General features: G+C 40.6%; 1 protein-coding gene across 1 annotated transcript in view; it reads right to left on the bottom strand.

Moving 5' to 3' along the window:
- The window catches only part of USP54 (ubiquitin specific peptidase 54), a 108,978-nt gene that overhangs the window by 15,688 nt on the left and 65,481 nt on the right, over positions 1-27,809 (bottom strand). Inside the window, 12 exon segments of the mRNA XM_032231577.1 lie at positions 1-158; positions 160-317; positions 319-385; positions 8,442-8,469; positions 8,472-8,627; positions 9,609-9,728; positions 13,005-13,178; positions 14,212-14,351; positions 18,322-18,547; positions 22,438-22,803; positions 22,952-23,083; positions 26,591-26,761. Coding sequence (XP_032087468.1) covers positions 1-158; positions 160-317; positions 319-385; positions 8,442-8,469; positions 8,472-8,627; positions 9,609-9,728; positions 13,005-13,178; positions 14,212-14,351; positions 18,322-18,547; positions 22,438-22,803; positions 22,952-23,083; positions 26,591-26,761 — 1,896 coding nt within the window.

The following is a 27,809-nucleotide window of genomic DNA, read 5'->3' as shown; positions in this document are numbered from 1 at the left end:
TGCAGTAGGGGATGAGAGGAGATGCTGCATTATGTAGGTTCTTGACCTTAACATTACTGTTGTGATCTTCGTAATCTTTTAAAGTGCTAGGAGAAGCAAGTTTCACATCACCATCAATTTCATTCTTAGTCTGAATGGATTGGTCACTACCCGGGTTGTCTAAAAGGAAAAGTAGTAGCTTGATCACTGAACGAAACAGACGCAGCTTGAAAGTGCAGGCTGTTCTCAAGAAGGGGTTGAAATATGGGCATGGAATGTGATGATTTCTTTTCAGGATGGGAAGCAAGTGGATGGACGGTGGGCTCTTGGCCCAGGTGCTGCTTCTTTGCTGGGTTCCAGCACTCTCTTCTGTTTCAGCAGTACTTGGAGTGGGATAGTCTGCTTACTGAAACACACATCAAATCATCATCAGTGACTGATGATTCTTAATTAGAAATATTAGGCTAAGTTGAAATCTACTAAGATAACAAGGTACATATTTAATCAGTGTTTTCTGCTTTCAAGTATCCGTAAGCGTAAAATTACTGCATGGTTGCACACATAGTTGCTAACCTGATAAGAATTTTTCTGGTATCAGAATGGCACAAGAACAATTATCTATTTTGGTCAAAATAATTTTTCATTGAAGAGTTCCACCAATGATCAACAATTTCAACCTCAAGAATGTATGTATCTTAATACACTTGAAGTTTTGAAGATGAGTCAAATGGAGAATATCCGCATCATGGACTAAGAACATGTAATTCTTTACTGTACAGGAATAGAGTCTATCACAGTGCTCACCAACCAGTGGTCTGTAGACCACTGGTGGTCCATGAGAAAATTTTGGTGGTCCACGGGAAAATTATTTGCATTTTTATATTGCACTAAATGCTATGTATCTTTTTAAAAAATCATATTAGTGGTCTGCTGGATTTAAAATTATGAATTTAGTGGTCCCTGAGGTCTGAAAGGTTGATGACCCCTGGTCTATCACATTACATTATCTTCTTTTAGAACTGGTTTCCCTCTTTTCCCCTTTAAAATATTTTTACCATCTGTAAACATTCAAAAACACCAACCACTTACAAATATGATGCAATCAATGTCTACTGAGAAATAGTGACTACATGAATGTATACACTAATATTAATTAGATAACATTCTTATGTTTATTTCTAAAATAGTATTTATAACGTCTGCAATATAATACGTAAAATAGTATGGGGAAATCAGTTTATTTATATGATTCTTATTTTCATGTATATTGTATTACAACTTAGTACATTTAAATTACACAATCGCCTCAACTGCTGTGGACAAAACACTGGTGAACTTTTCCTTTTCAATAAGCGTTCCACTTATTATAAATATCACAACCCTTCATAGAAAAAACAGAGGTTGTAATAATAAATATATGTTGTGTGGAGTTTTTTTCCTTGACCAAAACCACAAGGACAATTATGAAAACTGAGGTAATATCATATACTTTTGGCAATTAGGACTTTTTATGGTAGGGCAAAAGGTATTGAAGAGATTAAGCAATTTTCTCCCTTCAACTTACTTCCAGGGTCTCCAAACCTCTCAACCACCATGCTAGCTGTTAATCAGTGACATGGTGTCCTGCCATTTGAGGTAAGCAACATAGGGAAATAATAATATAAGCTTTTTTTGTTTGTTTGCGCCTTCCAGTCAGTGTTGATTCCTGGCAGCAGCTTCAGTTTCTTGGTAAGACACCAGAAGTGGTTTTTATTGCCTCCTACCTGGGGGCTGAAAAAAAGGGACTGACCCAAGGACACTTTGTGCCCAAGGTGCGACTACAACTCAGGATCTCCTTGTTTCTAGCCTGGTGCCTTAACCACTATAACCAAACTGGTTCACAGTTAGTAAAAATTAGTTTAACATTAGTTTGAAAAGGAGAGTATTAAAGAAATAAAAATCTTGGCCATGTGCACCCTGGCCCAAACGTTTTGCTTCATTGCTCTCCAAATGATGCATGTTAGTCCCTGACCCTGAGATGCATTTTACTAAATAGCAAAAAAGAACAATACTAGGAGAAGGTGGAAACCACCCAAAAAAATTCTTAAACTAGTCATTTTCCTATATTATAACAACAACAACTTAACAAACAACAACATCTGCTTATTCCAAATCCTTGGGAGGATTTGATAAGTGAATAAAAATGCCAATCAGCCTAAACCATGACTGGTGAGTAGCTATAATCTTGGCTGCCACTTAGAAAATCTTTCCCTCTGTCATTGCAAAAGGTCACACTGCCGGGACCCGCACATATACCATATACTAGGTTCTTGGGAAGAATTCAATTCTAAAGAGTTGGCAACTGTGACTTTACACAGTAAAGTAAAATCGTAAACAAAAAAATCCGAATGAAATGCTAATAATGTATATCTGATCCTGATTTATAGTTTGCTAGAATTCTGCTTTAAGGTCATATTCTTATTATTATTGGCTATCATGTTACTACTGTGATAAATATTGAAGATACTATTATGATAAACAATTTGGTACAAAAACACAGCTAACACAAAATTGCATAAAGTTTCCATCCAGCTCTCTTTAAGATACAGTAAAAAAAAGGAACAAGGTAGGGAAAAATTCAGCTAGTTCTTTTGCTTATGAAGAAAGTATTGCTGGTTCTAAAATCTTTCAGGGGGAGCAAAGTGGGTTGTGTGTGGGCGTGCCATACCCATAATTCTGTGTGTACGACCCCCCACACATGCGTCCGCGACCAGCAAACAATCCCACCCCCCGCTTTAGGCGCAGTTTTTTCACCCTGCTCAGGCCCCAGAGTGCTTGCTAGGAGACTGGGGAGGGGCGAAAACAGCCTCCCCACCCCTGACGGCCCTCCAAAGGCCTCAGGATCTTCCTGAAGGCTCCGTAAGGCAAAAAACAGACCTACGGGAACCCAGAAGTTCGGGAATGGTGACTTCCGGTTTGCCGTAGGGCCGATTTTGACCTCTGGAGCCTTCAGGAGGCTTTCCTGAAAGCTCCGGAGAGCGAAAAATTGACCTACTGGGAACCTGGAAGTTCGGGAATTGTGCCCTTAGGGCTGATTTTTGACCTCTGGAGCCTTTAGGAGGCTTCCCTGAAGGCTCTGGAAGGAGAAAAATGGACCTACGAAAAAATTGGAAGTCACTTCCTGTTTGCTCATAGGGCTGGTTTTTGCCCTCCGAAGCCTTCAGGGAAGCCTCCTGAAGGCTCCGGAGGGCAAAGAACGAACCTATGGGGAACCTAGTTTCGCCCTCTGGAGCCTTCAGGGAAGCCTCCTGAAGGTCCCTGAAGGCTCCGGAGGGCGAAAAAACGGTCTACGGGCAAACCAGAAGTCCATTCCCAAACTTCTGGTTTGCCTGTAGGGCTCGTTTTTTGCCATCCGGTGTCTTCAAGGAAGCGTCCGGAGGGCAAAAAATAACCTCAAAAGAAGGTCGAAGTCAGCTGGCCAGTTGACAGGGTAGCGCCTCGCGCGCCCTAACAAATGGCTCTGCGTGCCACCTGTGGCACGCGTGCTAAAGGTTCACCATCACGGACCTATATCCTACATATAGATTTCAAACCATTATTTATAGTCATTCAGAAAAGTCTTCATTGCACTGCCAAAACATAGTAGTTTCCTATTTTTGGAAATTTAAGGTAGAAAAAACAGAATTAATAGCAAAATAACTATACCCAACAAGCAGAAAGATTTATTTAGAATAATCTTCCAATATTTATTAAAACTAAAAAAACCCCTTTAGGATATACCAGATGGCAGTTTGTCAGCACCATGGTTTGTTTAGCATCTTATATATATGTACCAATTGCAGGAACTCAACTTCAACTAGAATGGGTTATTAAGAAGAATTTTAAAAAACGAACAAACATTGTTTATTAGAAACCAGCATGGGTTTATCAAGAATAAATCACATCAAATGAACCTGATTTAATTGGCCATAAGAATGTGATACATTTCAACAAAGTAGTTGGCAAAGGCTCTCGTAAAATTCTTGTAGAGAAGATGATAAGAATGGGCTGGATTATGCTACCATTAGATGGGTTAAAAACATGGCTGACTGATTGCCCTCACCCATCCCACCCAATTAATTCAAATGGCCCTGTGTCAAAATTGAGGGAAATGCCAATTGGTATATGGATTTCCATTCTTATACCTCCACTCTTGAACGTATTTATAAATAACTTGGATGAGTGGTTAGAAAATATCAAATTTGCAGACTACACAAACATAGAGGGATAGCAAGGATCTTTGAGATTATAAAGATTAATTCGGGTGGGGCGAGGTCAGAGTCTTATCCCCAGGCCTGACAGATAGCCAGATCTTGAGGGCTGTGCGGAAGGTCTGGACGGTGGTGAGGGTAACGAATCTCCATGGGGAGATCGTTCCAAAGCGTCGGAGCTGCAACTGAGAAGGCTCTCCTCCGCGTAGTCGCCAGTCGGCACTGACTGGCGGATGGATTCGGAGGAGGCCTACTCTATGCGATCTGATGGTACGAAGGGAGGTAATCGGCAGAAAGCGGTCTCCTCAAATAGCCAGATCCACTACCATGGAGCACTTTATGAATGGTAAGTAGGACCTTGAAGTGCACCCGGAGATCAACAGGTAGCCAGCGCAGCTCACGGAGGATCGGTGTTATGTGGGCGAACCGTGGTGCGCCCACAATCACTTGCGCGGCTGCATTCTGGACTAGCTGAAGTCGCCGGATGCTCTTCAAGGGCAGCCCCATGTAGACACATTGCAGTATTCCAGCCTAGAGATCACAAGGGCTCGAGTGACTGTTGTGAGGGCCTCCCAGTTCAAGTAGGGCCGCAACTGGCGCACCAGGCGAACCTGGGCAAATGCCCCCCTGGTCACAGCTGACAGTGATGGTCGAAACTCAGCTGTGGGTCCAGGAGGACTCCCAAGTTGCGGACCCTGTCTGAGGGGTATAAATTTTGACCCCCCAGCCTGAGTGATGGAACGTCGGCCGAATTGTTGGGAGGAAAACACAACAGCCACTCGGTCTTGTCCGGTTGAGTACCAGTTTGTTAGCTCTCATCCAGTCTTTAACAGCCTCAAGACCCCGGTTCATCACGTCCACCGCTTCATTGAGTTGGCACGGGGCGGACAGATACAACTGTGTATCGTCCGCGTATTGATGGTATTTTATCCCGTGCCTCCGAATGATCTCGCCCAGCGGTTTCATGTATATGTTAAACAGCAGGGGGATAAGACCGAACCCTGCGGCACCCCATAAGTTAGGGGCCTCGGGGACGATCTCTGCCCCCCCACCGACACCGACTGCGACCTGTCCAGAGGTAGGAAGAATCACTGCAAAACAGTGCCGCCCACCCCCCTCCCGCAGTTGTCGCAGAAGGATACCATGGTCGATGGTATCGAAAGCCGCTGAGAGGTCAAGGAGAACCAGGATGGATGCGTGGCCTCCATCTCTGGCTCTCCAGAGATCATCGGTCAATGCGACCAAAGCGTTTCTGTGCTGTAACCGGGCCTGAAGCCGGACTGGAAGGGTCAAGATAGTTAGCTTCCTCCAAGGTACGCTGAAGCTGGAAGGCCACCACCTTCTCAACAACCTTCCCCACGAAGGGGAGGTTGGAGACTGGACGATAGTTATTAAGGACGGCTGGATCCAAGGACGGTTTCTTCAGGAGTCTCACCACCGCCGCCTTAAGCGCGGTGGGAAAGTGCCCCTCCCGAAGAGAGGCGGTAACAACCGCCTGGATCCAGCCTCGTGTCACCTCACTGCTGTTGGCAACCAGCCAGGAGGGACACGGGTCCAGTATACAGGTGGAGGCACTCACAGCTCGCATAGCCTTGTCCACATCCCCGGAGGCAACATCCTGAAACTCAACCCAGAGATGGTCTGCCAAGTCATTCCCTTGTGTCTCGGCTGGATCTGCGGGTGGAGTCCAGGTCCGACTGAAACCGAGTAACTTTGTCCGCCAAGAACTGAACATACTCCTCAGCCCTACCCTGTAAGGGGTCCCCCGTCTCCCTCCTATTTAGGAGGGAGCGGGTTATCCTAAACAGGGCGGCTGGGCGGGACTCGGCGGACACTACCAAGGTGGCAATGTTGTTCTTTTAGCTGTTCTTAATGCCCGGATGTATTCCTTGGTGCATGCTGTCAAAAGTGCTCGGTTCGGTTCGGACCTATCGGATCTCCACTGGTGCTCTAGGCGTCTCCTCCGGCGCTTTATCTCCCGGAGCTCCTCGGTGAACCAAGGAGGCCTCCGGGAGCCGCTGACCCGGGGGCCGTAGTGGCGCAATCCGGTCCAGACTCTGACGCTGCCGAGTGCCAGGCAGCAGCAAGAGTCTCCGCCGAACTGTGGGCGAGAGTATCAGGAATAACCCCAAGCTCCGTCTGGAACCTTACAGGGTCCATAAGTCGCCTGGGGCGGAACCACCTGGTCGGTTCCTCCTCCCTACGGTGGGGGTTTGGCCTCCGGAAGTCTAGCCTCAGTAGGCAGTGGTCTGACCACGACAGGGGTATGATCTCATTACCCCTCAGACCAAGATCATAACTCCACTGCTCCGAGAGGAATACGAGGTCGAGTGTGTGACCCGCTGAGTGAGTTGGGCCTCGAATTACCTGGGTCAAGCCCATGGCTGTCATGGAAGCCATGAACTCCTGCGCTCCATCAGAGCGTTCACCGAGCGAAGGCAAATTGAAGTCCCCCAGAACCATAAGCCTAGGAACTCAACTGCCAGCTCGGCTACTGACTCAAGGAGCGAGGGGAGGGCTGCTGCAACGCAGTTGGGAGGCAGGTACGTTAGCAGCAGACCCACTTGACCCTTGAGGTCCAGCTTCACCAGTAGGGTCTCATACCTGACAAGCTCCGGAGCAGGGAGCCTACGAGGTGCTAAAGACTCCCGGACTACAATCCCACCGCCACCCCTTCCCTGGGCTCTCGGCTGATGAAGCACCTGAAATCCGTCTGGGCACATCTCTACGAGGGGGACTCCTCCCTCCGTGCCCAGCCATGTCTCAGTAATACATGCCAGGTCTGCCCCCTCGTCTAAAATTAAGAAACATTGAATGTTTCTAAGAGCCAGTGGCCTCCATAATTCTCAAATGGAAGAAGCCTGGGACAACTAGAACTCCTCCAAGAGCTGGTCACCTGGTCAAACTGAGCAATGGGGGGGGGAGGAGGGCCTTAGTAAGAGAGGTGACCAAGAAACCTGGTGGTAACTCTGAGCTCCAGAGATCCTGTATAGAGATGGGACAGACAAACTGCAAAACAAAAACAACTGCAAAAAAAAAAAAAAAAAAACCCTTCACTGATCTGGGCTTTATGACAGAGCATCTAGACAGAAGCCTCTCCTCAATGCAAAACACAAAAGCCCTCTTGGAATTTGAAAAAAATAAAACATCTGAAGGACTGTGAAGAACACGTTTCTCTGGTCTGATTAAACTAAGATTGAACTGTTTGGTCTCAATTCTAAATCTTATGCTTGGAGGAAACCAGGCACCACTCATCACTTGTCCAATATCACCCCAACAGTGAAGCATGTGGTAGCATCATGCTATGGGGGTTTTTCAGCAGCAGGGACTGGGATTGGTCATGGTTGAAGGAAAGCTGAATGGAGCAAAGTACAGAGCTATCCTCAATGAAAACCTGTTCTACAATGTTCAGGATCACTTTCTGACATGACAACAATCCTAAGCATGCAGCCAAGATAACACCGGAGTGGCTTAGGGCAAACTCTGTGAATGTCCTAAGAAGGACCCAGCCAGAGCCCTGACTTGAACATCTCTGGAGGGACCTGAAAATGACTATCTATCAATGACTGCCATCCAACCTGACTGAGGAGCTTGAGAGAATTTGCAAGAAAGAATGGCAGAAAATCCCCACTCCAGGTGTGCAAAGCTTGTGTCATACCCAAAAAGACTCAAAGTTGTAATTCTGCCAAAATGCTTCAATAAAGTATTGAGTGAAGGGTCTGAACACTTATGCCAATGTGATATTTCAGGTTTTTTAAAAATAAATTTACATACATTTCTAAAATCCTAAAATAGCTCAGAAAAACTGCTAATGGCAGATACAGATACCTATCCTGAACTTATGCCCACTTTAAGCAATAGAAACAAACAACATAGAAAGAACCGAAGGAGTAGTGATCTTTTAAAGATTTCACAGGAAACTTTGGCACACATAATTTTTGTGGAGTAATATGTATGCCTTCTTCTTTTTGAATGTATGTGGTTAACAGTTTCCCAATCATATTGTTACTTCCCAGCTGGATCCATACTGTAGATACTAACCCTGCATCAGGTGTTAAATATTATATACCTGAGGTTCATTCTAGAATTACCTTGCGAGTCCATCATGTTCTTTATCATTCATGGGTAAAACAATTAAGTTTTCATACAACAGGGGAAACTTATTGTTCAATGCTTCTTTCCAGATCAGGCCCAATTCAGATCTGGAGTATTGCAATATTTTTTTTAGTCTACCTTGTAGATTGGGTCATGTTGCCGCCCGGGGTGGGTGGCAGGTGGGTGGCGGTTGTACAGGTTGCTGTTGCTGCATGCGATCTTGAAGGCTCCGCTCTTTTCGGACATAGATTTGCAGCTTCTTATCGATTAGGGCTCTGCTCTGAGTGCTAGAGCTGGCATCATGCATGGCAAGTCTTAGTTTAGCTAAAAAGCAAAAGAAAACATAGCAGAAACAAAAACAAAACTCGGGGGAAGGAGAGAAAAAAGTAATGATGCAACAAAAAATAAAAAGGAACATGCAAATACTGCCATGAAAAAGTTCACAAGGATGCATCTCTTTCAGGTTAGCTACATGTCCAAATAAGTTAATGAGAAATAAATAGTAAAATTAAGCAAGATTTTAAATGGTTTTTAATGAAATGTCCTTGGTGACTTAAGTCACTGTAACCCTCATGTAACTAACCATTTAAATCCAAATACTTGTCTCTAGTCCCAGTTAGCTGAAACCCAATAAGCAGCCAGGTGAGACATTTGCTGGCAAAGCTTTCCTGAAGTCTGCTTTTGCTTTTATTGTTTTGTTAATCCATTGGAGCAGATTTCTAGAAACAAATGTTGTTAATCATCCAAAGCCAGTTTGTCTGCAGCCTCGCTAACCAGCAAGAAGAGAATGGAGGATGGGAAGGAGCCAATCAAAATATGAGATATGAAAATAAAAAAAAATGCAGCAGCATAAATTCCCAAAAGTCACAGCACATATTTAAACAATGACCCCTCCTTTTCCTCATCTTCTTGTTATTTCAACAACTGTATACATTTTGCTTTTTTGTCTGATAGAGCAACTTCATGCTGTACTTTGGGAATTAAAACATTTTGATAAACCAGTTTCTGAACTGAGAAAATTATGTGCAGGGGAAAATGCAGGAAAGCACAATTAGCAGACAGGTGCCATCAAGAATTCATCTGCCTTTCTCAGCTTTCAACAGAAGGAGCCCAGTAATAAAAAAGAATAGTATATTCTGATATTACAAGAAAGAAATAACAAAGAACCAGAAAAAGACATATTTTACAGCCCCCCTTCTGTTAGTTTGCATTAAACAGTTAGTTCTGTTAACTTAGGTTATGTTAATAGATATTAATATATGCTGTACAAAACAGAGTAAGCTGAAGCAGTTAATAAATACTTACATATAGCTTCATTGCAGAGAGCCAAAGCTGCAGCACAATCTCCTTTCTGCTCTTGATGCAGTGACTCTTGAAAGACTGAATCTGCCTCTTGCATAGGCCTCTCAAAGCCACCAGTCCTCCCTGCAAGGGCAGTATTCTTGGTTTCCATTCCAAGCTTCTTTCCCTCTTTGTCTAAACAGCCCCACCCGTGCCCACCCCTCCCCCTAATGCTGACTGGACTGTTTTCTAACAATTCATATTGCAGGCCACATATCCTGAAGCCTGGTTCTTTGAAACCTGTCTGGAACCTGACCTGTGCATCAGAAGCAAAGGCATGTATAATGTTAAAAAATGTTCTGGGTTCCTTTTCCAAGCACCAGCAGCAATCCATTTATTCCCAAAAGCAAAGAGGTTTGCTCCTGGGGCAGCTACAGAGAAATGGGGTACAGAGTCTTTGTTTTATAAGGGGGACTGGCCCTTGGTGTGGGCTTGGGGTGTGTGGGTGTATGTGCTGGTTCTAGTGTGTGATTCAGTCAAAAGGTCAATTTTAATTGTCCTTCCTGGTGTCTTTGGCTTGCCTTTTTTGGCGTAGATGTTGTCTGGGCAGACTGTTTCTGGTTGTGGGAAGTGTGATTGAACAGATTTTTTGTCTGGTTAATTACTTTTGGTTTTGGTACTTGGTTTTGCTATTGTCAGGTGATAGCTTAGCAGAGGTGCAATTTGGCAATTAATAGTCACAATGTATCTGCCAGAATTTTCAATCTCAATGGATCATGGATTTGTGTTAATGGTTAAGGGATAACTGAGATAGTGACAGAAATAAAGTTAATTTGGAATAAAAGATATCCTATGATCACTACTGATTATTAAAATAAAATTCTTTCCACAATAACAAGGGAGGTTATACAGCATAGAGGGTTGGAACTGGGTCATGTTTAGCCTAAAGAACAGAGGACAAAAAGAGACATGAGAGCATCCTTTCAATATTTGAAGACCATCACAAGAAAAGGGGTATGGATTCAGCTGCTTCCCACTGGTTCGGGAGACCAGTGTTAACTTTTTGAGCAGTTCGATGAACCGGTTGTTGGAAGAAATATCCTTCCAACAGTTTTTTTGTTTCCCCCACTTTACAGTGCTAATTATGTCAGGAAGGCAGGAAAGAAGGAAACATTTTGGTGTGCCTCTGTGTTGTTTCTAGTCTAATCCTAATTCTTATCTTTATTGCCCTGTTTAAGTATTTTCAGAAACTGCCTCTCGGGGTTTAGCCTTATTACATTGTAACACCCTTAATGATTCTTGGTAGTACACCCAGACTAGCCGGAGCCAGTTACAATGGCACTGAAAAAAGTGACTTATGACCATTTTCACACTTACAACCATTTTGAGCATCCCCACGATTAGGAGAGGCTGGGTGAGGCAAAGTGCCCCTTGTGAATTGGCCACGCCCACCCAGTCACATGACCACCCAGCCATGCCTATCCAACTGGTCATTAGGGCAGAGAACCGGTTGTTAAATTATTTCAATCCCACCTTGGTATGTATTTATTCTTCATTGATATGCAGACTAGAACCAGTGAATGGAAACTTTGTAGAGAGAAATTGAAACTTGAAATAAGAAGGAATCTTCTGACTGTTACAGCTACGTATTAAATAGTGGAACAGCCTGCTTCCTGAAGTTGTGGTTGCTCATCACTGAAGGCTTTAAATAAAGATTGGACGAGCCTTTGCAATGGTCTAATTATTCTTGTCTTTCACAAGGGTTGAACTGTAAGACTTCTGAAGTCTCTTTCAATCCTATGATTCCATTCACTTTAGATTTCTAAGTGGCATCTATAGCATATAGAACTTATAGACTAAGGCTCTATAGACCTATAAACTAAGGCTCATGAAAAAGCAGGGATTTTTTCTGGACAGAGAGCTTAACTGTGGTCTCCCCTACATTGATAATATCCAAATTAAGTTAATAAAAGTCATTCAGTTTTAATCCTATTTCTTTTAGTTACTTTTTACATATGTTATATTTCTATGATCTATTTTATACTTATTTTATTAACTCAGTGTTGATCATTATATGTCTATAATTTGACATGAATAAAGTAAGTTAATAAAATATGCAGACTCAGAAGCTCTGTAGGTGCTGTAAAATGCAAAGGCACTGGAAATGCATTACTAGATTCAAAACACTATCATTGAGGCTTCTGATGGAAGTCGTGCCGGTACGGAGCAAACAAACGGGGCTCCATTTAGTTTGCCCAATTTTTTGTGTTTGGAGGCCCTTATGGAGTGAAGTTGGATCCTGGAGGGATCTGCGGTGTAGCTGGGTGACCTCGGAGGTAACGGAAAGAAGTGTGATCTCCCATTACAACCCCTCAGATCTGACATGAAAGAAATCCGCCTCTATGGCAGATCTGGAGGCATGACAACCTGACTGTTCAAATGGAGAAGGAAGAGAAAAATGGTAAAACAGTGTGAAGTATCGGTGGAAATAGCCTAAAAGGAATTTGGCATTTGTTTGACTCTCCGTGATTTTGAGAAATACGAACTACATCAGATGATGATGAGTCTCCAAGAGGAGAAGCAGCGATTTGGTGGCGGGAGCGGAGGCAGTGTAGAAACAGATATTGAGAAGGACAGATCATGTGGAAGGTATGAGTGAAAGATCTGAGTGGGCACCCTTTGAAAAACTTAAAGAAAGACTATGTGCAGGTGGGGTAGGAGGATTAAATTGGTATGGGCATGCGTATGTGCACAATAGTGCATGCACACAATTTTGCATGCCATAAGAAAAAGGTTCGTCATCACTGTTTTAGTCTCTTCTTAAAAACCTCCAGTGATGGAGCACCCACAACTTCTGGTGGCAAGCTGTTTCACTGGTTAATTGTCCTCACCGTTAGGAAGTTTCTCCTTAATTCCAGGTTGCTTCTCTCCTTCATTAGTTTGCATCGTCTCTTGCCCTGCCCTCCAGTACTTTGTAGAATAATTTGACCCCCTCTTCTTTGTGGCAGCCCCTCAAATACTTGAATACAACTATCATGTTGCCCTAATTCTTCTTTTCTTTAAACTAGCCAAACCCAAAACCTGCAGGCGTTATTGATATGTTTTAGTATGCCCAGGCCTTTGATCATCTTATGGATAATTCCAATGAAATTCTATAACTGTTAAATAAATTTTACATGCATATCTACATATATGAGAGGCCCTTATACATATCTGCAATTCTTTTATTTTGAATTGCTTTTTTTCTTTTCTTTTTTTCTTCTACTAGTGCTTTTTTTGTTGCTTTGCTTTAATACCTAATGGCAAAAAACTATTCTTTATGATTTTTTTTACAGTTCATGTTTTTTCTGAATACATAACAGATTAGTATAGTATCTATTATCATTTTTCCAAGCACATATTATCCGACACACACATTACCTTGATTTTGCAGTTCATCCAGATCCATGAATCTGCTTGGGTGGGGATTAAAGCCCAAGGCTGCCTCTAGTTCCTTTTCCTGCTTCCTCTGGAAGTCTTGCTCCTGGACCCTTCTTGCTACTTCTTCTTGTAATTCATCTAATTCACTCTTGGAAGAAACAAGTATCTCCCCACCTTTAGGGGGGGGGGGGGAACCCAAAATGTTTCATCTTATATTATATTTATTTACTACATTATTTACTTTTATAGTTTTCTGTGCTTCTTCTGGGCTAGTTTCATTAAATGAACTGTAGCTAATAGAAATTTTGAGTCAAACAATAGTTTCCAATGAAAAGTTTATGGAGGAAGTAAAAAGTCTATAGAATGTCTACTGGTTGGGCTTGCAATGGTTACAGATATTCAGCCATACATTCTGTGTGTGTGTTTTGTGTGCGAGCGCACATGCGCAATACATCATATAAACTGCTGTTGTTTATGTTGCTTCTTTCTCATCTAAAAAGTTCCAAATGGTATTGGCATTTCTCATAAGGGAACTGATCTAGTTCTAGTGGTGAGTTACAACCGGTATGCCCTGGTACTGGTGTACTGGTGCCTGCCAGGAGCACCAGGTATCGTTCTGGTACGGTGCTCTGGAGGGCCCACTCGCCTGCCCTCCTATGAGCCTGTGATCAAAATTTGGGCACTTGCATTTATTTACTATGTTTGCAGCATCTTGGGGAAACCATTTGCAATCTTCCCAAGGGCTTCTTACAAGCAATTGGGAAGCTGGATTCACTTAATATCCATATCATGGTGATTCGTTTAATTATGGCAAAAATTACATAAAATCAGGTGTAACTCACTTTGCAATTGCATCAGTTAGCAGTGGAAATTATGGTCCCAATAGTGATTGTAAATAAATGGTACAGACTACCTGCATTGTTATATTTTGTTGGTTTGCAATTACAGGGTTTAAAGTGCACTATATGGGTTTTCATAAAGTTCGGTCTTATGAGTAGATAATGGTAGTTTCCTAATGATTACTAACATAGGCTTTAACTTTTTTGTTGGTACACACTGAGTTTGTATTGGGCTATCCACAATACATTCAGGGTGCCTTTCTTAATCAGATGCTATCTCCTTCCTTCTGTGAACAAAGGAAAATGACCTAAACAAAAAAGAGGAAATCATAGTATGGATTGCAAGTATTTGGACAATGACACCTTACCATTACCAAAGGAGTATTTATTTTTTATCCTGCAGGTTTTAGACGAGTCAGACTCTACTTCCAAGATGCTACTGCTATGTGATTTTGGAATATTATGCCAGGCAGGAATAACATCTCCAGTTCGTTTGATATGATAATCCCTTTAAAAAGAGAAGAAAAAAACCTTTTATTTCCTCATGAAACATTTTCACTTCTCTTTGTAAAGGAGCAGTAAAAGTCCTAAACTTACTACTGAATTACATTATTTTGAAAAATTAAACATTTGTATCATAATCCAACATGTATTTTTTTCCAAAGCAAGTTCCATAGGACTTTTGGATGTATAATAGATATATGATTAAAGAAATAATGATTCCTACCCTTCAGTGGCCTGAACTTAGGAGCTTACAAAAATTATCCACAGTGAATGCCGACTGGAACTCCTGTCAACTATGGTGTTGAAATTAATTTGGCATAGAGATGGCAGCTGTGAGACAGTGTATGATCACTCTATCTTTCTATATATTTTAAGAGAATCAATAAATTTTTGGGTTGCATATTTATATAAAAGTGTCAATTTAGATTAAATCACCAATATTTCTCAGAGAAAAATGAAATGAGAAAATAATTTCTTGTAGAGGTAAAATGTGGCAGTGTAATAGTTAAAGAAAAAGCTACCTAAGTAGTTAAAACCAACTATATGGGCATACATTTGAGAACACCTTTTCTTTATTACAGATTAAAAGTGCATCATAAATTTTGAACATATTTCTGAAAATAATTACATAATGTAGAAATTGGATTCTCAGATATTGCAATGGTTGGTCGCCAATCTCCATCATCATGTGATCAAAATTCAGATGCTTGGTAACTGCTTCATACTTACGACCATTGCTGTGTCCCAAGGTCATGTGATAACTTTTTGATAAGTAAAATCAATTGATAATCCAGATTCACTTACAAAGTGACTTATGACCATTTTTCACACTTACAACATGGTCATAAGTCACTTTTTCAGTGCTGTTGTAACTTTAAATGGCCACTAAATGAACTTTTGTAAGTCAAGGACTACCTGTATTTACCAAAGTCTCTTACTGCCATGGGTAAGAAAAACTCTTACCACTAATATATGAAAAAATCCTTAAATTACTTCAGTAAAATATATAGCTGTACCAAATAGTTTCTCCTTTATATAAACAAAAGTTTAATTACAAACCTCTGTGCTTATAAAAAAAGCTCTAAACTTCCATTATTCATATCTTATAATAAAGAGTAATACTGAGAGTAGATAATAGTATTTTACTTTCATAGAGGGGAAATTCTGATTCACTGTGAGACCATAAATAAATGAAGAACAGCCAGAAAAAAAGACTTTCCAAGGATCTGCTCCTGTAGCATCCTAAGAGATTATTCAAGGAGTCATAGTAATTTCTCCCTTTGAAATGATCCTTGGCCTCTGGTTTGCTCTGCCAACCAAGTTCTTTGGGAAGAGCACCCATTTCTTGCACAGAGTGCTTGCATTACCACCACCCTCAATAGGCACAAGGAAACAACAACCAAGATCTTCATAGCCAGCCATCAACACCCCAATCAACAACTAAAAACCCACACACAATCAGGCACCATATAAATACCACACACAGAATAGCCCAAAGCACATACTTTGCTAGAGAGAAGTTCCCTGAGGATGGGTTCCAGCACGAGTCCAAAAGCTCAGAAGACAAATCTCTGGTCCCGGTGATCCAGTCCCAGATTGGATCCTGTAACATTATCCTGGGACACTTATATTCTCCTTCATTCAAGACATAATTTGGTCTATTCCTCTAGACCAGGGGTGTCCAAACTTGGGAACTTTAAGACTTGTGGACTTCAACTCCTAGAATTCCCCAGCCAGCCATGCCATGTTCCCAAGTTTGGACACCCCTGCTCTAGACAAATAAATCTTCCACAAGCTTCAACTTACATGAGAAATTCTTAAACAGACTGGCTGCCATAGCTCATTTGCTCTCCACATTCAATCTTATGAAAATGAACAAAAGGAGCATTCTTGAGCACTCAATAACTGCTTTCTTCTTAAAGAGAACTGAAGAAAGAAATGGACTATGGCAAGTCAACACCAAATCCAACTAAAAAGTTGGTTGACTATCCGACTAATAAGTGAGATGATTTCTTATTTTAGCTACTGGCCAGGGACAATAATATCTCCAAATTTTGGTGCTAAAATATACATATTCTATACGTATGGCAAGCGACTGTCATCTCCTGGAGTTCAGTTGGATAGCATCAATAGATAGCATCCATTTTATTTCTGGCTTTTTCAATGCTACATTTGTTGTCTTAATTTGACCATAGTGCCTTCATTTAATGGGTTTCTTAGTTCTGGTTTATTATGTTTTTGCTTTATATTAATCAAATATCCCCTATTTTTTTAATGCAGGTGCTGTTGACATTATTGTTCTTTTATAAATTCTCATAGGTCACTGTTTCCCAAACTGGATGACTTTGTGATGTGTGAATGTCGACTGCCAGAATTCCCCAACTAACATAGCCATTGCTAAGAATTTAGGCAGTTAAGGTCCATACATCTCAAAGGCACATGGAGTGAAACTTGTCAATAACTCTTTTAACCAGATTGACTTAAAATCCTCTAAGAGTGGCGTCAGATTCACTGAGAAGAAAGCTAACATTAGTAAATTTTACAGTTCCAATGCTATTTATAAGTGCCAAGATCTTCTGTTCATGAAATTTAATAGATAAAGTGGGTATAAAAAGTCTAAACATTAAAATGCCAGGTTTTTGAGATGTAAAAAACTTAGATCAAGATAAAACTCTTCAGACTCTCTTCATTTTTAACATAATATAATCTGTAGAATTCAACTGAAAAACAAACTGAAATCTTTTAGGGGGGAAAATAAAAACTCACAATAACAATATAATATGCACAGCATCTTATAAGTAGAGATGTGGTTTAATCAGAATTAATTACATTCAAATTGATGTTAAAGAGTAGTCAGTACACATTTGCCCTCAATCAAAATGATTCTGTTGAAGCCCATAAAAGTTCAGCTGTTCTAGTAAGATTTTTCTGATATTTACTCGCCGCTTACAGAAAAAGCCATGATCTGAGAAGAGTTTACATAGTTGGAAGCTATCAGTCAGGAGAAGGGTACAAAAAGAAACTCTAAAGCATTGAAACTCTACCTACCTATCTACACTCTCTCCCTCCCTCCCTAACTACTGTATTTCTCTCTCTCTATTTCTCTCTCCCCCCCTTTATCTACCTACCTACCTACCTACCTACCTACCTACCTACCTACCTATTCTTTCTCTCTCCCTATCTACCTACTGTATTTCTCTCCATCCCTCTATCTACCTACCTATTTTTTTTTTAAAAAAATTGCTTCTTCAAAACCTGGGTGTCTTATAATCTGGTGCGTTTTATACTCCGAAAAATATGGTAATTCTTGTACTGCAGCGAGTTGTCCTGTTCTATTGAATTCTACAACTTATGTTATGTTAAAGATGGGAAAAATTCTGAAGTAATTTATCTTTCTTTGGTCTGATTTTCTTTTCACGTCAAAACTCTGTGAATTTCCTAGGTATTTTACACTTTTTATAGCCACTATAGAAGGCTGCCCATCCAAGGTTGGCTGCATGGCGAAGAAAGCTTCATCCTCCACCCCTTCGTTTAGTGGCCGCAGCATCGGTGTGTCATTCAGCCTCCTGCTTTGATGTGGCGGTGAGCAAGGAGAAGCATCGTTCTCCACCCCCACCTTATTTTGTCCTCTACCCCTCCATTGCCTTGTTTCATCCTCCAGCCCCCCCCTCCCCACACTGCCTTGTTTCATCCTCCCCCCACCTTGCTTTGTGGCTGTGGCACCTACCCACCCACCTTGTGTTGGCAGCAACCAACACGGACAGAATGGGGGCTGACTAGCTGCACAGGCTCTTAAGTAGGGCTTACTTTAGGGGCTAAGGCTTATATTTGGCACAGACATGAAAATTGGGCTAGGGCTTATTTTGGGTGAAACCCGGTAGTTCCTAATAATTTCCCATTTCACAATAAAATAATATATTAAGATACTTAAGAACAATGTTAGAATAATTAAAATATATTTTAATGAAACATACCTAGAGGTATTTGAGCTCTCTGACAAAGGCATATCCAGACTGACTGGACTGTTGCTATTGCGATCACTGCTTTCATACCCAGATTCCATCCTTTGAATCAGACGAGGATGTTGATCCATCCTTTGATGTGCACCACGCCCTAAAGTCCAGTGCTTATACCTGTTGGACCGCCTTGATCTTGTTTCACATGTTGGCTCCTTCAGATCATCTTTTATAAATTCTTTGGCTGACAATATTTATATGAAAGAAAAGGTAAATGTAATTCTTTCACTTAGTATTTCAATACAGTTCAGTTTCTGGTAGCGCAAATTTCAGCTCCAGAAGCTCACTGTCACTTTTACTGATTTCCCCAAAAAGAAGATCCATCTCAAAAATAAGCCCTTGCTTGATTTTTTAGTATGCTCCTTTCCCCAAAATAAGCTCTAGTTAAGGTCATCATCAGCCAGGCCAGCATCAGAGGTGGCGATGGCACAGGGGCTGATAGCAACCGCAGCCTGCATAGCGCAGGTGAGTTAATTACCTGTTCAAGCAACAGGCAGATGTGGGCGGAGGAACATGATCTGAAGGCACTGCATCGGCTGAAAACAACTGAGAGTCGGTGGGCTGGAGCAGGCATTTGACCGCATGAAGATCGTCTTCTTACAGTGGCACTAGCAGCAGACGGAGGCAGAGGCACGTGAATAGGATGCACTGCGTGGGCTGCAGGCAAGCCTGCCCACTCTGTCCCATTATCTTTTGGCTTGCCTGCAGCACGCGTGGCATGTCGAGATCGCCTGCCTTCCCCCTGCACCTCTGCCTCCATCTGCTGCTGATGCCACTGTACGAAGATGAGCCTCCCGCAGCCGACTGCTCACTCCAGCCCACCGCTGGAGGTTTTCCCACAGCCCGTGCAACGCATCTGGGTTGCGTGTCTCACCCCGCACCTCTGCCACCGTCTTCTTGGACAGATAATCAACTCATCCGCACTGCACAGTCTGTGCAGTCCCAGAGTGCGCCAAGGGGCAAGTGGGCTGCAGCTGCTGTCAGACAATGTCCTTGGGTCTTATTTTTGGGGAAACATGGTATCAGCCAATTTACCTCACAAGGTTGATGTTGTGAGTTAAATTGTAGGAGGGAGTTCTACATATATTCCTTGTATAATAAGTATAAATCTTTATTATGGTCAAAGACCAGCAATACACATTACCTTTTACCATATGTTAAAAGTACTGACATTAAAATATAATTAAAAAGTATTGACGTTAAAAGTGGATAATAACATACATGTTCTCAAATTGTTCAGGTCACTCCCTGGTTTACTTGGGTGCAAAGCTGATAAGTATGGGAGTAAATACAATGGTCCAGAAATTGTTAGAGATATGTCCAAATAATTGGTACAAGATGACAAATATACTTCTATGACGATTTTTTTTCTTGTGGACATTTCAGCAACACAGAACTTTGCCACTGCATACATGGTAGTCGGGTTTGTGTCCTGGAGGAGAAAGTCTACATAAAAATTGTCTGCCCTCCCTGACAATTTCTCTAATAAGGGGAGAATATGTGCAGACCTACAAACTCTGTAGAGCTCACAGTGTAATAGAACATGTGAGATATCTTCCACTTTTCCTTTATCACATATACAAACCCGTTCTGCTATTGGTGTTCTCTTATACCTGCCCTGGAGGAGTGCTGAAGGAAGAATGTTAAATTTGCCATTCTTTGAGTTTCTGACAGAAAGGAAGGCTATAAATTAATTGAATAAACACATGTTTGCCCATAAAACTGGTACTATTCTGCCCATTTTAAATTCCACCTTAAATCCATAATTAGATTCACAGTAATGTTAGGCTATAATGTAGCTCACTTATTTTTTTATTTTGTGTGATAATGTGAGTATAACTACTTAGTTTTGCATAATAAAATTGCTGAATCAAAATACAGATTTAAATCTCTTCCAATGCTATACACAGTGCACACAATTATTAGGCAAGTGAGTATTTCAACCATATCATTTTAATGCACATTTCCACCTCCAAGCTGTATATGCTTAGAGGATATAAGCATATTGAGTGATGTGTATTTGTGTAATGTGTCCTAAGGAGATCAACACTCTATATCAAGGTGTGTTTCTTTTCCTCAGGCAAAATGGGCCAAAAAGAGATTTAACTGACTCTGAAAAGTAAAAAATTGTAAAAAGTCTTTCAGGGGGATGTAGCATTTTTGAAATTGCTAAGATATTAGGGAGTGATCACAGAACCATCAAATGTTTTGTTACAAAGAGTCAACAAGGTTGCAAGAAACATGTTGAGAAAAAAAAGCCCATTAACTGCCAAAGATTTGAGAAGAATCAAATTATCCTCCAGTGCTGTCATATTCCAGAACTGCAGCCTACCTGGAGTGCCCAGAAATACAAGATGTTCAGTGCTTAGAGACATGACCAAGGTAAAGAAGGCTGAAACCTGACCACCACTGAACAGGACATAAGTTGAAATGGCAAAACTGAACGAAGAAATATCTGAAGACAGATTTGTCAAAGGTTTTATTGACTGATGAGATGAGAGTGACTCTTGACACCCAGATGGATGGGCCTGTGGTTGAATCAGCAATGGGCACAGAGGTCCACTTCAACTCAAGATGTCAGCAAAATGGAGATGGAGTATGGGCTGGTATTATTAAAAAACTAGTTGGACCTTTTGGGGTTGAAGATGGACTCAAAATGAACTTCCAAACCTATTGCCAGTTTTTAGAAGACATTTTCTTCAAGCAGTGGTACAGGAAAAAGTCTGCATCTTTCAAGAAGACTACGATTTTTATGCAGAACAATGCTCCATCGCAGGCATCGAATATTCCACTGCGTGGCTAGCCAGTAAAGGCCTTAAAGGTGAAAGAATAATGACATGACTCCCTTCTTCACCTGACCTACACCCTATTGAGAACTTGTCGGCCCTTCTTAAATGGGAGATTCACAGTGAAGGAAAAGTCCACCTCTCTGAAGAGTGTCTGAGAGGCTGTGGTTGCTGCTGCACAAAAAGTTGATTATCAACAGATCAAGAAACTGACAGACTTCATGAATGGAAATATTATGACTGTTACTGAAAAGAGGGGTGGCTATATTGGTCACTAGTTATTTTTGTGAACTGTCAGAAATGTTTATTTGTACTTTTTGAGTTGTTTATTATTCTCAATTTAACAGATGAAAATACAAATGATTTTTCATTCAGTTGCATAATACTTCTGCACACTAATAGATGCCCAATAATTGTGCACAGATAGATATTCTTCCAAGAAAGCCAAAACCTCATTTTCCCTTTCTTAAATATTCAGGTTTGAGGTTTATTAACATTTTGGATTGACAGAGTGCTGTAATTGTTAAATAATAAAATTAATGCTGAAAAATACAACTTGCCTATTAACTGTGCACATAGTGTATATCCACTTTTTCTCATCCTGCAAAAATCTGTTCAACTTTACTTCTAATATTTTCTAAACATCCTCACATCTCTTATCTTTTATGTAATTGATATACTGCTAGACAGACATTTATCCAAACTGAATTTAGATACCACCCTTTTACAGACATCACCTTAGCATTTTTAAACATTTTTTCACAGGTAGTTTTTTTCTTTAAGTTAATACATTTTAAAGCTTGTAGGATTAGCCAATTTCACTATTTTTGCAGAAGAAACAGCATTCTGTGATTTGTTGGAACCAATTACCAGCAGTGGTTTCTATTTCACTGGCTTTTTACACAGGCTTAACTATCATCTGTTTTGGGATATTTTAATGTGGATATATGATTGAATAGTTGACTTGATAGCTTACATGACAGTTTGTTGATTATACTTTAGGAAAAAGTTACAAAAAATATCACAAAGAAAACAGATGTAGAGCCTTTGGAACCATTTTAAGACACATTCTCATCCATGTTATTTTATTTTACTATTTATTTCATTTCATAAAGTCAGAATACCAAAGCACAATTGAATATTCAATGCTAACCTTTAAATATCATTTGACAGCTCAATTTTTTTTCTTTGCTTATTGATACGTAGAAAATATATTTCTTTGGATAGTATCAATGACTCTCAATAAACAAGCATATATATTCCATTCCATTCTCTTGCCCATTTTTACCTGCATCTTCTGCAAAGGGGCTGAGTTGGGTGTAGCCACCTTGTTTTCTCTTTTCTTTACTGAAGATGCTGTCTATATTTAGCGGCTCTCGTTTGGGTCTCCAAGGTGGGCGGTACTTGCTAGAAGAACTTGACTTTGATTCACTACTGTTGCTGTCTATTTCCCAGTCTTGAGACTGAATGGTCAAAGTTCTGGGTAGTGACTGGATTTCAGTCTGGTTCTTCCCACGAGGGGAGCCCTGATGTGTCTGTGAAGGCCTGTTGTGGATCATGTTGCTAACCGTCTCTTTAAATTCCCTTAGTTTGCTGGTACCATTCAAGATTTTAGAAGCAGTTCTGGGGACCTGTTTCTCCTTCAGTGTCTCTCCTATGTTTTAAGAGCAAAAGAATACTATGTAAACAATATAATATCCTCAGTAGACTGTTTTCATCAAATTTCTGAACTGATAACAGTCCAAAAAGTAATCCAGTCCCAACTTTGATAAACACAAATAATAGAATCCAATCATTTTTACCTTCACTGTGATATCCAGATGACTGTGTTTCGTCCCCCTTCTTTCTAGATCTGTTGTTATTTCTCTTACGGTCTGCCAGAGAACTCTTTTTGGAAGTATGTCTCTGATTGCATTCACTATCAGTCAGGTGACCTGAAGGAAAAGATGTAAAACACATTACAAATTATAGTTCAATGTTTTTTTAAAACAGATGCTGTTCATTCTCACAGACTTTAGATACAAAAACTATTCGTTAATGTTTGAAAATTAGTTTTTTTAAAAAACAACCCATTTTATTTTATATGTAGAATAAAAGTTTTTCATCAAACTAACATTGATTTCTATAAATTCTATAGAGAACCTACAGGAATTGAAAGCAGGATATTGCACCTTTGTTCAGAATGATACACTACTGATCCTGCTTTCTCAATTTTTTTTTAATCTGGAAGGCAACTATATTAAATTAGAATGTAGACACTAAAATTATATTAAAACATGATAATTCTAAAATTAAAACTAAAGTGGTATCTATGAATTTCAGTTACATAGACTGCACTGCAGATAACTGGCCCATCAGGGTCCAATGTTGTTGCATGAAACCTACCGTATTTTTCAGAGTATAAGATGCACCAGAGTATAAGACACACCAAAATTTTGAAGAGGCAAATAAAAAAAAGTTTTTGTACTCTGCAGATCTCCCGAAAACATTTTGCAAAAACAGGCCTGTTTTTTTTCCTTCAAAAAGGGGGCACGAATAGCTTTTAGGAGGCTTGTAGAATGCTCCTGCGGGGTGGAGTGGCCCAAAATCGAGCAAAAAACAGCCCATTTTTTGTGAAAATGGGTCCGTATTTTGTCAAAAAAAAAAAGGTATAGCCTTTAGGAGGCTTATAGTGTGCTCCTGGGGGCTGAGGGGGGGGGGAAATTGAGCAAAAAATGGCCCATTTTCATTCATTTCTGCCCTCCCCAGCCACCAGGAGCACCCTGGAAGCCTCCTAAAGGCTATGCACAGCCATTTTGGTTAAGGGGGTAGGGTTTCGGGAAGCAAAATACTGTATTCAGTGTATAAGACGCACCCAGATTTTCAGCCTCTTTTTTGGAAAGGAAAAGGTGCATCTTATACTCCGAAAAATGCGCTGTAACAAAAGATAGTTCATTTATGACCATCATCTGGGCATGGGTTGAATCTGGGCAATCAAAATATGTACTAATCAGAGGTAGGATGATTCTGGTTCGGATGTCTCTGTAAAAAGAGCAACAAAGATGACAATGTTGTGTAATTTCCACCTCTCCGGATCATATCAGTAAAGCCATTCAGCCAATAGTACTTTTTATCTTTAACATCCACTATGCAGAGGGGAAAGCATGGTATCAGATAAGAGAAAAATTTCCAATCATTAGGTGTTTCCACCTGCATATTGTACTGGCAGCAGTGACAAATACATATAATAGGGTACCAGGTTTACAGTAATTAGCACGTAATCAATGGTATTTGTTCTGATGCTTGCCAGAAATGGGAATTCGCCTAATCTACTACAAAAGAATTGTGTAGTATAAGGAGAAATTTACTTCTAAACTACACAATCCATGCTTTACTATGTTTACAACCACAACAAAACAGCATGCAAAGAATTCTTTTTTTGCATGCCTTTTTTTCCCAGTCAACATCTCTTATAGAATCTGGTGGCCTCTCTTGTAGGATTTTGCAGAATCCCAGTTAGAGGAGGCTGCTCTAAACAATGTAGTGTCCACAGATCTTTCAGAATCGATCTACTTTCATTTACCGTACTTTCTGAAGTATAAAACGCACCTTTGTTCCTCAAAAAGAGGCTGAAAATCTGGGTGCGTCTTATACACCAAATACAGCATTTTTGGCCTCCCAAACCTCGTTCTCTATAAGCCCTCATAAGACTATGCATACAATTTCTTTGACAAAAAAATGGATCAGTTTTCACAAAAAATGGACCATTTTTTGCTTGGTTTTGCTCCCCCCAGAAGCCCTCTGCAAGCCCCCCAGGCTATTCATGGCTTTTTTTAAAAAAAGGGCCCGTTTTTGCAAAAAACAGGCTGTTTTTGGGAGGTTTGCAGAGTGCAAAAACTCCCCCCCCCTTTTGGAAAGCTCTTTAACTGATTGATTATATTGATCAGTGCTGTGCCAGCAGAAACAAAGTCTTAGGTACGGCAGAATGTCAGCGATTTCCGTCTCCAGCACATGGATAATACACCTGGAAACATCTACCTATCTACCTACCCGCTCTCTCTCCCTACTGTATTGTCTCTCCTCTCCTCTCTCTCTCGCTCCCTCTTTCTACCTACCTACTCTCTCTCTCTCCCTACCTATCTACTGTATTTCTCTCTCTCCCCCTCTACCTACCTACCTACACACACTCTCTCCCTATCTACCTACTGTATTTCTCTTTCTCTCTATTTCTCTCTCCTATCCTTTTATCTACCTACCTACCTACCTACCTACTCTCTCTCCCTCCCTACCTATTGTATTCTCTCTCTTTCTCTCTCTCTCTCTATCCCTCTATCTACTGCCTAGTTTTTTTAAAAAAATTGCCTCTTCAAAACCTTGTTGCGTCTTATACTCTGGTGCGTCTTATACTCCAACAAATACGGTATTTATTTTGATTGTTCTTCTTTGTGATGGTCAAATAGACGATGGTCTATTCCTGATACAGGTAGGAGAATTTCATATTAGCACAATTTTTCTATTTGTACTTCAAATTTTAGTAACTGGCATATTGGAGAAGATAAGTAGATAAACTTACCTAGCAACAAGGCATTGGGTGTGTAATTTCAGCTAATATTTCAGCCTAAATATTTGCCAATGATGTGTAGCATCTCTCACAAAAATACAGAGTTCCTGAAAAATTTGAGTTTCTTTGACTGAATTATTTATTTTGTTTTATTTTTTTCATATCTGCAAGTCAGTGGATGCTATTTACCACTTTCACAGGGAGTATGGTACCTGTGTGTACTGAGTTGCAATAATTAAATATAAAGACAATTTAGATGAGGGATGTTTTTAAACATTAGATACAGGTTTACAACACTTACAGATACTTTAATAAATACAAGTGACAAGTGATAAATGAAAATAAAAATTAAAAAAAATATAGCCCCCCTGACAGCAGCAAGGCTACCTGTTTTAAGAGAATGAGGAATAATCATTTGGGATGTGGGGAGATTATAAGAATTCTACAATGAGCAAGAATAGAAATCCTCATGAATAAAATAATGTAAACAGAAACAAGCCAGAGTTAGTTTCTATATCTCTTTATCTTTTGTGCTTTGTTTGCCTCTTTGTATCACACTAAATTAAATAGGATGAATGAAAAGAAAAAGAAAAACTTTTTTTGGTGGTACATGAGCACTATAACAGAAGAGAATTCTTACTGAAAGAACAATATTTGAACAGTATTTTCTCTTTTTTTCAACTAACTGAAACCAACATGTGAAGTTTCAGATATTTCTGAACTTTAATTTCCATTAACCTTAGTCATTGCAGCCAACAGTAAAGATCACTGAAGCAGCAATCAAATATTTGCCAATGAATGTTGAAGAATATGTCTCAGTGCTTGTTTTGTGCCAACATCCCAGTGAGTTTATTACTCATGAATTCTATGATTTTCACCCTTAAATTTAAAAAACGTTTACCTGTGTCCCTGCTGCTTTGCGAAACCATATCATTTTCCACATTATAAATGATAGTTCCTTGAGAATCAGAAGAAAAATGGCTGACCATAGATTCATGATGGGAATGTTTATGCAGATAGCTGTCTGTAGAAGAATCTGTTCTAGTGTCACTTGAGATAGAAGGTTCACGTCCTATTATAAATAGTGAACATTAGAATTGAGAAAATGAGAAAAATGTTAACATAATTAGGGTAAATACATTTACCCTAATTTCTATTTACATTTCTAAGACAATAAAGGTTGCTCAATGAGCACTAAAAAGTTGTATTTGTGTGTGTACATCTTGCAATCCATCTCCATCATCCTATTGTATGCATACATTAAATAACCTGATAGATTCTCTTTGCCAGTTATGTGAAGGTAATTTTGAGAAAAAGGGTCAAACTATAAAATATTTATTTCCTGTCCAGCAATACTGAATTACTTCCAGCAATTCTGATTATCAGAAGAAATAAGAAATCCATACAATCAGCATTTGCCCTGAGACCGTCATCTTTCTCTTAGAGACCAAAGCTGGAAGGAAGGACTGAAGTAAAGAGACTTGCATCTCCAGACATTACAGATAAGGATTGTATAGAACATAGAATAACAGAGTTGGAAGAGATCTTGTAAGTCATCTAGTCCAACTGCCTGCTCAAGCAAGAGATCCTATATCAGCGATGGCGAATCTTTTTGGCTCGCGTACCATAACTGGGGGGAGCGCAGGGGGGTCTTGTGCGAGCGTACTGCACCCATAATGCAATGCGCAAACCGCACAGTGGTGCATGCACGCATGACAGGCGCTCCCCCCATTTTTTGCATGCTTTTTTTGCCCTCCCAGGCTCCAGAGGCTTTATAGGAGCCTGGGGAGGGCGAAAACAGCCTCCCCCCAGAGCCCCTCCTGAGGCTTCAGGGACCTTCAGGAGCGTTCCCTGAAGCCTCCGGAGGGCAAAAAAAACGACCCTACGAGCAAACCAGAAGTGACTTCTGGTTTGCTTGTAGGGCTGTTTTTAGTCCTCTGGAGCCTTCAGGGACCTTCAGGAGGCTTCCCTGAAAGCTCCGGAGGACTAAAAATGACCCTACTCTGGAGGGCTTAAACCGACCCTATGAGCAAACTGGATGTCCGGACACGCATGCCATAGGTTCGCCATCCTGGCCCTATACCATTTCTGACAGATGGCTGTCCAGTCTCTTCCTGAAA

The sequence above is a fragment of the Thamnophis elegans genome, chromosome 15 (assembly GCF_009769535.1).
Source record: "Thamnophis elegans isolate rThaEle1 chromosome 15, rThaEle1.pri, whole genome shotgun sequence".
Classification (NCBI taxonomy): Eukaryota; Metazoa; Chordata; class Lepidosauria; order Squamata; family Colubridae; genus Thamnophis; species Thamnophis elegans.
The sequence above is the reverse complement of the archived record's forward strand: the minus strand, read 5'-3'. Positions and strand labels throughout refer to the sequence as shown.